Source organism: Emydura macquarii, unplaced genomic scaffold, assembly GCF_026122565.2.
Source record: "Emydura macquarii macquarii isolate MOO-44397 ecotype Brisbane River unplaced genomic scaffold, CSIRO-AGI_Emac_v2 contig_1146, whole genome shotgun sequence".
NCBI lineage: Eukaryota > Metazoa > Chordata > Testudines > Chelidae > Emydura > Emydura macquarii.
Window position 1 is genome coordinate 22102187 of NW_027131283.1, and position 14427 is coordinate 22116613.

The 14427-nt window shown below is 41.9% G+C and overlaps 1 protein-coding gene across 1 annotated transcript in view; it reads left to right on the plus strand.

The window, feature by feature from the left end:
* Nucleotides 1-14198, plus strand: part of ENPP3 (ectonucleotide pyrophosphatase/phosphodiesterase 3) — a 63844-nt gene extending 49646 nt beyond the window's left edge. Inside the window, exons 21-25 of the mRNA XM_067546750.1 lie at nt 5788-5923; nt 6912-6989; nt 8537-8669; nt 12479-12635; nt 13914-14198. Coding sequence (XP_067402851.1) covers nt 5788-5923; nt 6912-6989; nt 8537-8669; nt 12479-12635; nt 13914-14087 — 678 coding nt within the window. The 3' untranslated portion in view covers nt 14088-14198. The remainder of the gene's footprint in view (nt 1-5787; nt 5924-6911; nt 6990-8536; nt 8670-12478; nt 12636-13913) is intronic.
* Nucleotides 14199-14427: the final 229 nt, after the last annotated feature.

Genomic DNA, 14427 nt, shown 5'->3' on the forward strand with positions numbered 1-14427 from the left:
TAGCAGTGACTCTAGCTTGTTGTGTTTCTGACTATTAGACAGATATGGAGAGACTCAAGCAGGACAACAAAATGAAGCAGGCTGAGGCTTTGCTGACTGTCTCCTGAGGATTTCCTCAGGTGGCTGGCTCATCAGGATGAGTGCAAAGGGGCCAGTCATTCTGAGCCAAAAATTTGGCTCAGAAAGTTCTTGTATGTAATTGTCTGTGTGTGTGATTAGCAGTGTTATGAATGAACAATTCCTTCTTACTGTCTGAGATACTGAGATAATGCTGTCTCAAATATTTATAAGATCATAATCACTGACAGGATAGCAGTGACAACAGCTAGATTTTCTGTTATCTATGACTCTGATTCAGAGAAAAATCTAAGATGTAAACTATTGGTGCTTTGAGTGCATTTCTGAGGTAACATACACCTCTCTCTCCCTGAGAGGAAGGAATTGGTTGCATTTAGTCACCAACCTTTCCCACCCAAGGATATTTAGAGAAGAATTAGCTCCTTTTTCCACCACTCACTCATCAATCAGCATGTAACAGCTTGGAATGCTGACTGTGTTGTGGTGTAGAACTCAAAGCTGCTGCATCTTTTATATTTTGCTGCATTGTGCATTCAATTCGCATATTGGAACACGATAATTTTATTTGTCTTTTTGAGTTTACTGTAGTTCATTTGTGTACGACTCTAGAGTATGTTTTGTGGTTAAAGAAAATTACATGCAAGTATTTTTTTTGTTTAGGATAAAATATTGTAAATTGGATTAGCTTTTGAATCTTATCCTTAAATAGTGTAATCTGTACTGCACTGGGATGAAAACAGAATCAAGACTTGCCTGGTACTTTATTTCTGGGGAAAAAAGGCCTTGGTGCATTGGGTTTATGAGAACTTTGCTTTTTTTTGTGGTTTAAGTATTTTTTGCTAGTGTCATCCCCCCAAAATCCTCCTGGAAGTGGCTGAAAATTGACATGACAGACCACAGCAGCTGCTGAAATACTATAGTTAGTCTGCCATGTACTGAAAATAAATTATGCATCTGGACACATTAATTACTGGGTGGTTTAAAAAAAATCTTATTCTTGTTACATGAACCAGAGAATGGATTGCATGATTTCATTTACAGAATAGTTTTCTAAAGTCACTGTAACTGGCTGCTTCTTCACAGGTCACCATGGTTCACCCTGTGACCTGAGCTAGAGAAAATGAGTGAGGATACAGCTATAGATCCAGTGATGGAAGTCTTCTTCTGAGTCTAACCTATTATAACAGAGATTGTCTGTCTGTGTAGCTGATGAAAGATTTCTTAAAGAGGTTATCATGAGACCACTTCTTTATATGTACATTCTGCCTAACTATCGACCAATAGCTGATCTCCCATTTTTTTGGGGAGGGGGTGGTAAGCCATTGAGTAGGTTGTGGCTGTGCAACTCTGGGTGGTTTCTGAAGTCTTCCAATTTCTTTTGGTCCTTTGGGTATGAGAGAGACACTGTATTGATTGGATTATCTGAGAATCTCCTTCTAGCAAAGAGTGAGGATAACGTGTCACTGATTATTTTAGACCTGTCATCAGCTTTTGATACTGCTGATCATGAGGTTTTGTTGATTTGGTTATGGACCCTAGCAAGAGTGAACAGAGCTGAATTCCCCCCCCCCCCAGGTTTTTGGAGAAGGTGCAGGTGGAGAGTTATAGTGATCTGGGTTTATATTAGTATCCTCATTGTGTCCCTGATCCTGCAATCGGATCTACTAACGTGCAGATTTGCACTTATGTGGATCCCTCTTGACTTCAAAAGGACACTGGGGGGCCAGAGGTTCAAATTAGTGGATCTCAGTGCAGAATTTGGGCTTATACTTGCTGATGGATAGTTGCTTATCCTTTTATATTATATTGCTTCAGTGTGATGGGCATCTACAGAGATTTTCATATGTCTAAATAAAGAAATAAAATCAAAGCACAAAAAAGAGGCACAAGCATGATTTCCCCCATTAACAGATCAAAAGCGATGTTGCACTACATTTGTCATCTTCCTATCTAATAATTGTTTATAAAACTTAGGCTGCTTCCTAGATTATTAAAACAGAACCAGAAAAGACATCAAAAAAACTTCAGCATGTAGTGTTAAATAGAACTGAAGAAATCTTCTTAGCAATGAAAGATTGATTTAATTATATTCTCTTATATCAAATAAAATTTCTTAACACAACTGAGAAGAAATGAAACGGAAGTAAGAGCTGCTGCTGAAAAATAAAATACAGTTGTGCAGATAAAACACAATTCTGATGTTATGGGTGCAACAGTAGCAGTGGTAAACACAGAAATTAGAGTCGAAATATTGTGGGCCAGCTCTTTAGCAGGTGGGTGTGAATTCACATATCTTAACTGAAATGAAAGAAGTTATGCTGATTTTGCAGCTGCTCAGAATCGACCCCATAAAGTTTAGTGGTGTCATTTCTTAGCCTATCTGGTTATTGCTAAGAACTTCAGCCAGTATGTGAGCAATACAGCAGAACACAAACAATCCAGGAAGTTTTTGGAGTGTGTTGCAGACAACTTCCTGGTGCAAGTGCTGGAGGAATCTACTAGGGGCTGTGCTCCTCTTGACCTGCTGCTCACAAACAGGGAAGAATTGGCAGGAGAAGTAGAAGTGGGTGGTAACCTAGGCAGCAGTGATCATGAGATGGTCGAGTTCAGGATCCTGACAAAAGGAAGAAAGGAGAACAGCAAGATATGGACCACGGACTTCAGAAAAGCAGACTTTGACTCCCTCAGGGAGCTGATGGGCAGGATCCCCTGGGAGGCTAATATGAGGGGGAAAGGAGTCAAGAGAGCTGGCTGTATTTTAAAGAAACTTTATTGAGGGTGCAGGAACAAACCATCCCAATGTGCAGAAAGAATAGCAAATGTGGCAGGCGACCAGCTTAGCTTAACAAAGAAGTCTTTGGTGAGCTTAAACACAAAAAGAAAGCTTACAAGAAATGGAAACTTGGACAGATGATTAGGGAGGAATATAAAAATACTGCTTGTGCTTTGGCCTTCCTGATTTCATCCCTGCATGCTCAATTGGAGTTGCAGCTAGCAAGAGACGTGGAGGATAACAAGAACTGTTTCTACAGGTACGTTAGCAACAAGAAGAAGGTCAGGGAAAGTGTGGGCCCCTTACAGAATGGGAGAGGCAACCTAGTGACAGATGTGTAAAAAGCTGAAGTACTCAATTCTTTTTTTGCCTCTGTCTTCACAGACAAGGGCTGATCCCAGACTACTGCACTGGGCAGCACGGAATGGGGAGGAGGTGAGCAGCCGTCAGTGCTGGAAGAACAGGTTCAGGACTATTTAGAAAAGCTGGACATACACAAGTCCAGAGGGCCAGATGCAATGCATCTGAGAGTGCATGAGGGAGTTGGCTGTTGTGACTGCAGAGCCATTGGCCATTGTCTTTGAAAACTCGTGGTGATTGGGGGAGGTCCTGGATAATTGGAAAAAGGTAAATATATACCCATCTTCAAAAAAGGGAAGGAGGAGGATCCGGGGAATTACAGACTGGTCAGCCTCATCTCGGACCCCAGAAAAATCATGGAGTAGGTCTTCAAGGAATCCATTTTGAGGCACTTGGAAGAGAGGAAAGTGGTCAGGAACAGTCAGCATGGATTCACCAAGGGCAAGTAATGCCTGACCAATCTGTCTTCTATGATGAGATGACTGGCTCTGTGGTTGTGGAGAAAGCGGTGGATGTGATATACTTTGACTATGACAAAGCTTTTGATATGGTCTTCCACAATATTCTTATCAGCAAGTTAAAGAAGTATGGGTTGGATGAATGGACTATAAGATGCATAAAAAGATGGCTAGATCGGGCTCAACAGGTAGTGATATGTGGCTCCATGTCTAGCTGGCAGCCAGTCACAAGCAGAGTGCCCCAATGATCAGTGCTGGGTCCAGTTTTGTTCAACATCTTCATTAATGATCTGGAGGATGGGGTGGATTGCACCTGCAGCAAGTTTGCAGATGACACTAAGCTAGCGGGAGTGGTAAATACAGAGTGACCTAGACAAATTGGAGGATTGGGCCAAAATAAATCTGATGGGGTTCAACAAGGACAAGTGCAGAGTGCTGTGCTTGGGATGGAAAAATCCCATGCCCAGCTACAGACTGGGAATCAACTGGCTAGGCAGCAGTTCTGCAGAAAAGGACCTAGGGGTTACAGTGGACAAGAAGCCTGATATGAGTCAGCAGTGTGCCCTGGTTGCCAAGAAGGCTAATCGCATATTGGGCTGCATTAGTAGGGGCATTGCCAGCGGATCGAGGGAAGTGATTATTCCCCTCTATTCGGCATTGGTGAGGCCACATTTGGAATATTGTGTCTAGTTTTGGGGCCCCCATTGCAGAAAGGATGTGAACAAATTGAAGAGAGTCCAGAGGAGGGCAACAAAAATGATTAGGGGGCTGGAGCACCTGGGACTTATGAGGAGAGTCTGAGGGAACTGGGCTTGTTTAGTCTGCAGAAGAGAAGAATGAGGGGGGATTTGATAGCAGCCTTTAACTACCTGAAAGGCGGTTCCAGGGAGGATGGAGCTAGACTGTTCTCAATGGTGGTAGATGACAGAACAAGGAGCAATGGTCTCAAGTTGCAGTTGGGGAGGTCTAGGTTGGATATTAGGAAAAACTTTTTCACTAGGAGGGTGGTGAAGCACTGGAATGGGTTACCTAGGGAGGTGGTGGAACGTTCATCCTTGAACGTTTTTAAGGTGCGGTTTGACAAAGCCCTGACTGAGATGATTTAGTTAGGGTTGGTCCTGCTTTGAGAAGGGGGTTGGACTACATCAGTGGTTCTCAAACTTTTTAAATGGAGGACCCCAGCCCCAGCAGGCAGGGGAGCAGGGGCGGCAGCGGAGCGGGGTGCATGCTTGGTAGTGGTGAGGGGGGATGCTGTGGAAAGCTGGTGGCTGCGGGTGCAGCAGCAGCATGGGAAGTGTGCCTGGTGGCAGCAGGGGGCTGCTACTGCTGTGGGAGGCAGGTGGCGGCTGCTGGGAGCAGCGCTAGGAGCAGTGGCAGCATGCCAAGCTGGGTAGCGTGCCTGGCAGTGGCGGGGGGCTGTGGCTGCAAGAGGCGGATGACTGTACAAAGTGCGGATCTGGATTGGCTCTGTCCCCTGCTCTGCCAGCAGGGCAGCCCGAGCAGGTGTTGGGAGTGGGGAACGCTTAGGAGGGTAGCAGAGGCAGGGGGTACTGCTGTGAGAGGTGAGCCCGGCACTGCTGGTAGTGGCAGAGGAGTGGGGAGCAGGGGTGGCAGCAGCTGGCGGAGATGGGTGAGGAGCTGGACTGGCTCTATCCCCAACATGCCCCCCCCCAAACTCCACCCATGGCACCCCCCCACAATCCATCTCATGCCCCCCACTTTGAGAACCGCTGAACTAGATGACCTCCTAAGGTCCCGTCCAACCGTAATATTCTATGATTCTCACATGTTAACTGCCATGCAGTAGAAAGTAAAATCACGAAAGACCTTATTTTTAGAGAGCTGCATTGGCCAAACGTGTCACCTTTTTCAGCTAAGATACTACCTTGCTACTATTTTACACAGTGCTTAGGGTTTTCCCTAATTGTGTTTTTTCTTGGTCCTTCTGTATTTCAATAATCTACAAAAAAAATCTGTTTCCATTACTTGCACTGAATTGCTTCATTATGAAAATAGGAAAAGATTAAATAAAAATCATTCTAGGAAGTCACAAACCATACAGGGCATAAGGCTAGTCACAGCTGTGGGCGTAACACTATATTTTCCCCCTTTTTGCAGGCAGACGCATCTTCGCTTCCTTCCAGTGTTCCAGACTGTCTGCGGGCTGATGTTAGAATCCCTGCCGCTCAAAGCCAAAACTGCTCTGACTACAATCCAGGCCTGAACATCACCCACGGTTTCCTCTATCCTCCCAGTCAGTAGGATTCTTTTTATAGCTAGCATTTAGAAAGTTTTAATCAGCTGGATGTGGGTATGTGTTTAAACATACATACAACACGCTTGGGATAAATATACTGTGCAGAAAAAGGTTTCCACTGGCTGTGCATTGACCAAAAGCAGTAAAACTACTATTATAAAGTCAATACATTTGGCAGCAGCCACACACAGATCCACTCTAATCCTACCCAAATATTTTCAGTTCAGAAGATTTAGGTTTACTCTAAAAATGGAAGACATGTTCGGTATGATTAAAACTGACCACAATGACATAAAGAGACTAGAGTGGAGTCAAGAATCTGGCCCAGACAGCATTTCTCCATGTAAATTTAAATTTTCTTATGTTAGTTTTGATGTATTGTATTGGAGTGGTTAGTTTTGCAATAGGCACACAGGAATTGTCAGCCCATCACCCTTTTTCATTCATCACAAAGCTGCCACACAATTTGGTATGTCTGAGCGGTCTTTCCTGGGAGACCTGCTTCTCAGCAGGGAAAAAAATGTGTATTCAAGAATAATTCATTGAAATATAAATAGATCAAGCAAATGCATCTATTTAAAAATATATATAGGTTGCCAAAAGCTGAGTAGACAAGGCATATTCTGGGCTAATGGTGTAATGGATTCCTGTCTGCCATGCCACACAGATTCAATTTTTCTTGGAAATTTACAGGAGGAAGATCTTTTATTGGGGTGCAAGGGATATTTTTGTTGCCTCTCCCAGGGTAATATTTTCCAGTATTACAGAATAAGTCCCCAATCCTTTTCAAACCACTGTCATACTGCAGATAACATATCTGTGTGTTTGTATATATAATGTATTATTTATGTGTATTTATATAGTTCAAATATTGAGATTTTTAATTAAAGCAACTGTAGTAATTTGACTTCAATCTACAGTGATACATAAACTGTGCATTGAGAAATATATCTGTCATTAATGCATGTTTCATTCTTTTTTGTAGATTTCAATGCAACTGCTCTAGAACAATATGATGCCTTACTTACCAGCAATATTGTCCCCATGTATCAAGAGTTCAAAAGTAGGTTCTCAAAAGATTCTACTAAACATTTTCCTATAGCTTATTAAATAATAGTTGGCTAAAGAAAATTAAGAAATAAAATATTTTTAAAATTCTTTTCTTAATGGATCATACTTAGTGTGTCTATATTTAATGCAATTGCATTAAAAAGTTGCTTTTTAAAATAGCTAAGGAAGATTTTAAAACACATCCATTGTATTCATTGTACTCTTTTCTCTGAACAATCCTACTTAAAACTGCCTCTTGCTAATTGGAATATATTAATGTTTGAGTGCCTTACTAGTGGACTTTGGAGCAGATTCTTTGCCCCTCACTACTTCTTTTGAGCCACTCAGGTGGTGCAGAGGGAGTCCTTGCTGGCCATTCTCTTTATGTGGAGAAGTCTCCAGATGGTGTACAGCTGACATAGCTGGCTACTATTTTATCTTCCTTTGACCCCATGCAGGAGAAGTAGACAGGTTGGAGTTAGTAACCAGCTCTGACACTGCTTCTGCTTCACCATGAAGAATGTCAGCAAACCAGAAAATCTGGATCTTTATCTGGAAAATTTATATCCGGTAGATGTGCTGCTTGTACAACTATAATGAACCCTGTTATTCCCATCCATCTATCCTCGCTTCCAGTTATTAGTAAACATGAGCTATGACTTGTCTACAGTTGCATGTATTTGCCTAATAGTCCAGTGCTGGTTTTCCAAACCAAAGAAGAAAGAGAAAATGATATAGCAAATAGGGAGAAAAAGGGAAAAAAATGGACTAGACTACTTTTCACAGTTCATTCATATCCCCTTCACTCATACTGCACTCATAAAACAAAAACCCAGAACAGCAAAGTGACCCAAATCCTGAGAGGAAAATAAATAGAGGCAGAAGACCTTGTCACAAGAAACATAAAATTCACTGGCTGGCTACTGCAGACTATACATCACAGGTATATCAGTAAGAGGTAAACAGAAAAGTGTATCTTTAGCCACTGTCTATAACTGTGTACCTATTATCATTAGTTTACGTCCTAAACATAAATGTTTAATTAAATTACATAAGTTAAATGGGTCACTGGTATAGGAAATGTTTGGTTGTCACAGACTAGTTCTTGTGGACAAATAGCCATATCCTAAAAAGCACCAACTCAGTTGGTCCAATTGGTGCAACTGATTGGCACCCTAGTCAGTAGTCTCAGCAGAGAGGCCAAGCACTGACGGGCATTGAAAATGAACTGTCCTCTCAGTTCAAGTGTTTTTTACAAATACAGGTTGAAGCATATTGTTGGACTGTATAAAGAAGCTTGCAATGGCTTAGCCTTTATCATACCTCTTCCACAGGTGAACAGAGTACATTGGATGTGTCAATACAACCATTTTCCTCTATATTCACTTCAAAAGTGAACCATTTTAAAAAAATTACAAAATATAGAAGTTGTGGCAGTTTAGCTTGGAATTCTTTGCCTATAGCAAAAAGTGAAAAAATGTTTGCTGGCGCATTCATGTAATAGAGGTAGAACATTTTGGAACTGGTATTAATTATGTTCAACTATCATTTTAATGACAGAGATATGGAACTACTTCCATGATGTGCTGCTTCTAAAGTATGCTGCAGAGAGAAATGGACTGAATGTGATCAGTGGACCAGTGTTTGATTACAATTATGATGGCCATTTTGATGCTCCTCATGAAATTATACAGTAAGTACAAAAAGGTAACCGAGAAAGGGGTCAAATTCTGGCTTATTTTACATATATTTGCTGTTATGTTTTCCATATTCAAACCATATTTCATTCCACTGCAGCTGTAATGCCCCCCATCCACGTGGTTACCTCCTTCAGCACCAATCTCCTTATGAGTTTTGATGGACAGGCCTGGGTTCTTCTGGATCCTACCACCCATTCAGCAGTGTCCAACTTCTTTTTTTCTTCCTATATGAATTTATTTGGTGGTGCCTCTACTTCCCTTGCTCCTGCAGGGTCATGAGGGCAGCTTGGGAAGAAAATTCTAATCACAGGGTAACCCCCCACTTACGTGCCAGATAGTTGGAGACTCCCAAGAAATAACAAACACATACAATATATTCCACACAGTAATTATGTTAAACAGGAGATAAATATAACAGGGTAAAACACTATTCTCAGGGTCACTGGTGCACACACTGATAATACCCATGAATTTTCCCAGTCAGGTGATCTGATATAGCAAATGTAAAATTCGGTCCCGTTAGTACATGGGCTTCGTTGGGGCCTGTGGTGACCTGCAACGACAATATTTTCTGTGCAGCAGTTAGCAATGTGGCTGACTAGGTTCATTGCAGCCCAAAAGACTCACAAGTGGGGTAAGATGGGAAATCCCTCTCTTATACTTGTCAAAGAAAAGACTAGCAGGATTTTATTCAGGGGGACAAGGCACTATGCCACGTTTATTGTACATGTAAGAATATCAAAAAGCAGTCTCATCACACACATTCATAAAGTTCTGCAAGCTGGTGTGATATAATTACCAGTCTTTTTAAGTGTTGCTCGCACCAGTCTAGTGGCCACCTAGGCTGGGCACAAGGAGGGAGCTAGGCCTCTGCTAGACATGAATCCGATGTTCCAAGATCACAACTGCAGAATGAGACCCAAAGTTTCCATGGTTTTTACCCATCTTTTATACTTGCTGGCTTTCATGTAAGTCTATGGGCCTTGCTGTGTCATGCTGCCTCATGGTTCAGTATAATTGTTAATTACCAGCTAACTGAAAGCAAACTATTTTGTTTTTTACTTTGTTTGTTCCCAAGGTAGATCCTTCTGTACTTCGGGGTTGTTAATTTGCACTTTAGGATCATTGAAAGGTATTCTTCAGCCTGCAGGGTTAGGATGGCAGTGGGTATATTTACTCCCCTTTCTGTTAGAGAAGCTTAGGTTGCTGTCTTTTTATGCCCTGCACATACATTCCTCACTCACACAAAAAGAGCTTAAAGATATTTTTAGGTTCAATAGAACAAGTTTCAGGAAAGAGCTTACCTCAAGAAACTAACAAGATGGAGTCCACTTACACCACATTAAACAGTACTATACCATTATAACAACAGTAAAGGAAACATTTCTCTCTACCTCTCTATACAATAGAACAAGGAATCTAGATTGGATTTGTTTGCACAGCTTCTGGGGTGGGCTCACAACACTGCAGATTTAATAAGTAGCAGGTAATAAAATCTTCAAATGCTGACCCTCTGGTTGGAGAGCACAATTCAGGGAGTAAGGGGTCTCCTAAATAAGTTCCCTGACTAGCTACCTGAAAGATGATGCACTCACAACTCTGCCATGGATCCTCAGGTTCAGGAATGGCGCTGGACTCCTCAGTCACTGCAGAGGTGCTGACAATCCCTGCTGGCAGGCGTCCTCTTCATGCAGGAGTCAGCCTGCTTCTGGTGCCAGGATTTCCCCTCAGCACAAAGGAGTGCAGGCCTCAAAGTGCAGATTACAAAACTATACTAAAATCCAAACTTTAATTTCTTACGCCAGTGCTCAGAAGCACTCCCCCCAGGCAGCAACCTTGGACTAGCAGCCAGAGCTAGTGGTGCCATGTCGTGACTGATCTCACTGAGACAGCTACAGGCTAACTCAGCCTGGCTGGGGGAAGTTTTCCCAACAAAGCTCTACAAAATGGGAGTCAACTTGGAGAGGGAAAGGGCCAAGCTGAGGGATCTTGCTTTCAGGTCCCTAGAGGCCAGTTCTCAGGGGAAACCCTGCATGCAGGCCTGGGACTCACTGGCCCCCCCACACAGCCAGTCCTGGCTAGTGGCTGGTGGAAGACTGCTCTGATGCCCTTTCCTGGGACCTCAGGAGTGAAGAGAAGCCATCTCACTCCCTAGTAGTTGCCAAGCAGACTTGGAGTCTGCCTTTGGCTCCCCCTCCCCACCAGGGGTGGTGTGCCTCTCCCTGAGTTGCCTGCACACAAGCACCAGGAACCTTGGTAAATTCTTTGGAGTTACACAATCGTATTCTTTCAGTCTGAATGACTGCTGTTCTAGGTTAAGAGAAACAAGAAAGATCAAAAGTAAAGTATCCATGAGAGGAGCACAGTGTGTATCCTCTCTGCATAATGCCGCATCCACTCTTGCTCACCAAATGGCAGTTGCCCCTGCAGGCTAGCAAAATCCAACTTAAAAGATGCGGTACAGAGAAAATAGTCCTAACAGTTACATGAATATAAAGATATATTACACATCACATGTACTAACCACATGCTCTTGCAGATGCATGTGATGTAAGGTGGCAACTCTGATTCTGGTTCCAATGAAAATGTAGAGGGAGCTCACTTTTTAAAAAAATTTTTGGACCTCTGCAACATTGGAATATAAAAATGGCCACACTGGTCAGACCAATGGTCCATCTAGCTCAGTATCCTGTCTCTGCCAGTGACCAATGCCAGGTGCTTCAGAGAGAATGAACAGAACAGGGAATTCTGAATGATCCATGCCCTATCATCCAGTCCCAAGTTCTGGCAGTTGGATGTTCAGGGACCCCCATAGCACTCTGACCATCTTAGCTAATAGCTTGTGGAACTGCTGTTGTTGGAGGTGATGTATTCAAAGCTAGACTTAATACAACATCTACCAAGGATGTATTGAATAGTGAAATCAGTTCTTCCATGAGACAGGAGGGTGCCAGTGTTTCTCAATGACCAGTCTGTGGACCAGTGCCAGTCCATGAGATCTCCCTGATACCAGGCCTTGCTACCTTCCTAAAGTGTATCAAAAAGGTTGACAAACACTGGACTAGATGACAAGCTAGAGATTCCTCCTAAACCAATGCTCAACCACATAACACTGTCTACAGTTTTTCACAAACATATTTTATTCTACACCTTTAGTCATATTAAGTATAAAGTGCCTGATGTGGAAGTGAGGGTGTACCGCAAATCCAGGAACCACTCAACACCTCACAGAATTAGGCCCTACTTAGGAATGGCTATAATATTGGAGTGGTGACGTTTTAATTTGTGAATCCTAAACTGATATAGTTTTCTACAACAGGTTACCAGGTGTCATTTTCATGGGACTTCATGTTAGACACTCTTAACCCTCCCTGCCACACTAATTTTCTCTTTTTAATTTTTGCAAATTAAACTTCATTATATTTTAAATTGTTAACAGAATGAAATGCAAATATGGGGCTCGATCCTGCAAGCCACAGTGCACTTTGGTCCTGAAACAGCAAAGCACTTAAGCACATGCTTAACTTTAAGCACATGAATAGTTCCGTTTGATTTCAGTGGCACAGTCACATGCTTTTAAAGCTACTTACTTTGCTGGAGTAGTGTTTTATATATTCAGTCAAATTGCATACATATAAAAAAGGCTGTTTTTCAAGTTTTAAAAATAAAGGTGAAATTCTGCATTGATGTGTGTATATATACATACAATACACTCCCACTGACTGCAGTGCTTGTATAGTATAATATTGTCTTTTATGCCCATGATTATCACACTTATCCCTTAATTAATGTTCTCCTATAGGCACGTAAACAACACTCAAATCCCTGTCCCAACCCATTACTTTGTGGTGCTGACCAGCTGTAAGAACCAGTCCAATACGCCACTGAACTGTGCAGGCTTCTTGGATGTTTTGTCTTTTATCATTCCTCATCGACCTGACAACAGTGAAAGCTGTGCTGTAAGTACAGTTTTGTGCATGTCTCTGCACACTGTGTTTGCATGAGCTGTGATTCCTACAGATTTGCTTCTGAGGGAAGTCTTTAGATTCCTGTGTGTCTAACTCAGTCATTCTTGATTGAAACAAAATACAATCAAGAGTGAAGGATGGAACTAGTGGCCTGTGTAAAGGGCTTGTTCATATTGTCAGGTGAGTGGTAACAGCTGTGAATTGTGAGTTGCAAGGATGGTTGGGAGGGTGAGAAGCGGAAGGGGGGGCGGAGCAGGGTATGCAGCAGGTGAGGCAGATTGAAGGAAGTGAGATAACTGAGAAGCAGCTAGCTAGCCATGCAGGAAGAAAGGAAGGCTCATGTGGGAGTTAGAGCAGCTATCATTCAGCAGTTGGCAGAGGGGTGTAAGTATAAGGGCTGGGAAAAACTACAGACTAGAGATGACTAAGATCAGCCCTCTCTCTACATATAGAGGGTTGCAGACAGATGGAATCACTGCAGCTTTGTGAAGAATAAAACTAGTTCTTAGATGTCATTTTAAGAGTGGGACAGCATTAGCAGGGTTACTCCCTATGGCATAGCAAAGGAAAACATTACTCCTTAATTGTCTTTGGCAGACATCAATTAGTGTACTCTCACATGGATGCTTCTTCTGAGATTGAAATTAATAGCCAATAACCTTGATGTTTAGTGATACCCTTAAAGTACATAGTAAATAGGTGATAATAATGGAAAAACAAGTTACCACCCTTTATGAAGAAAATCTCTGTACTAACAGTCCAAACAATATAGTGTTTTGGACCATTACTCTTTAGTTTTCTTGGATTTTTTTTTCCATGGCTGTACTTAGTTTAGACGGTAGATAAGATTATATTGATTTGTAAGTGCAAGTGGAAATGTGATTCCACTGTATTTTGTAATTAAAGGGCCTTTGAAACTTCAGGAAACCACTTAGCAGCAGCATTTTGCATCTTTTTCGCTTCTGTTTACTTAGTCCTCTCCCAAAGTACAGGTTATTCCTCAAAAGATGGACCTGGCACTGTTATAGTAAATATTCAGTTCTCACACACCACTATTCAGCCAAAATAATCAAATATCAGGAAAGAGAAAACATTAATTTGATCTAATTCAAACCAGATACCCAAATGCAAGACTACAGAGATTTCCAGGAAGAGAGTGGAAAGAGCTTTTTCAAGTGAAGGCTTTTACACCATACAAGGCTATTCTGTTGTTTGGTAACAGGTGAAAGAGTAACTAGTGTTTGAACTTTGCTCATTTTGCTTTGGCAGGAAGGGCAACCAGAGTCCCAGTGGGTTGAAGAAAGAATTCAGGCTCATGCAGCACGTATCCGTGATGTAGAACTTGTAACTGGGCTTGACTTTTACCAGGACAGAGGTCAGCCTCTCTCTGAAATTTTACAGCTAAAGACGTTTTTGCCAACATTTGAGACTATCATTAACTGAGCATGTTTCAGCAACTTGGAAAAATAAAGTTGAGTAAATTAATGTTTCCTGCAAAGGAAAAAGCATTACAGCTCTTCAGTTGATAACGCAAATAAAATTATATTTCTAGTATTACAAGTTTGTTTTCTTGATCTCAAGTTCTCAGTCATTTGTCATTTATTTAGTATGGGGTTGAAAGGGGTCATTTTAAATTGTTGACTGCCAGGTAATTTTATTTAAAAAATGACTAAAAATGGTTAGTCTAGAGAAAGAACAGATTGTGGGCCAGCCCCTACTAATTGTTTTTCTTGCTGCCAGCTCAGGGGTGTGGTTCCAACTATTTACTCACAGAGGTTCTTTT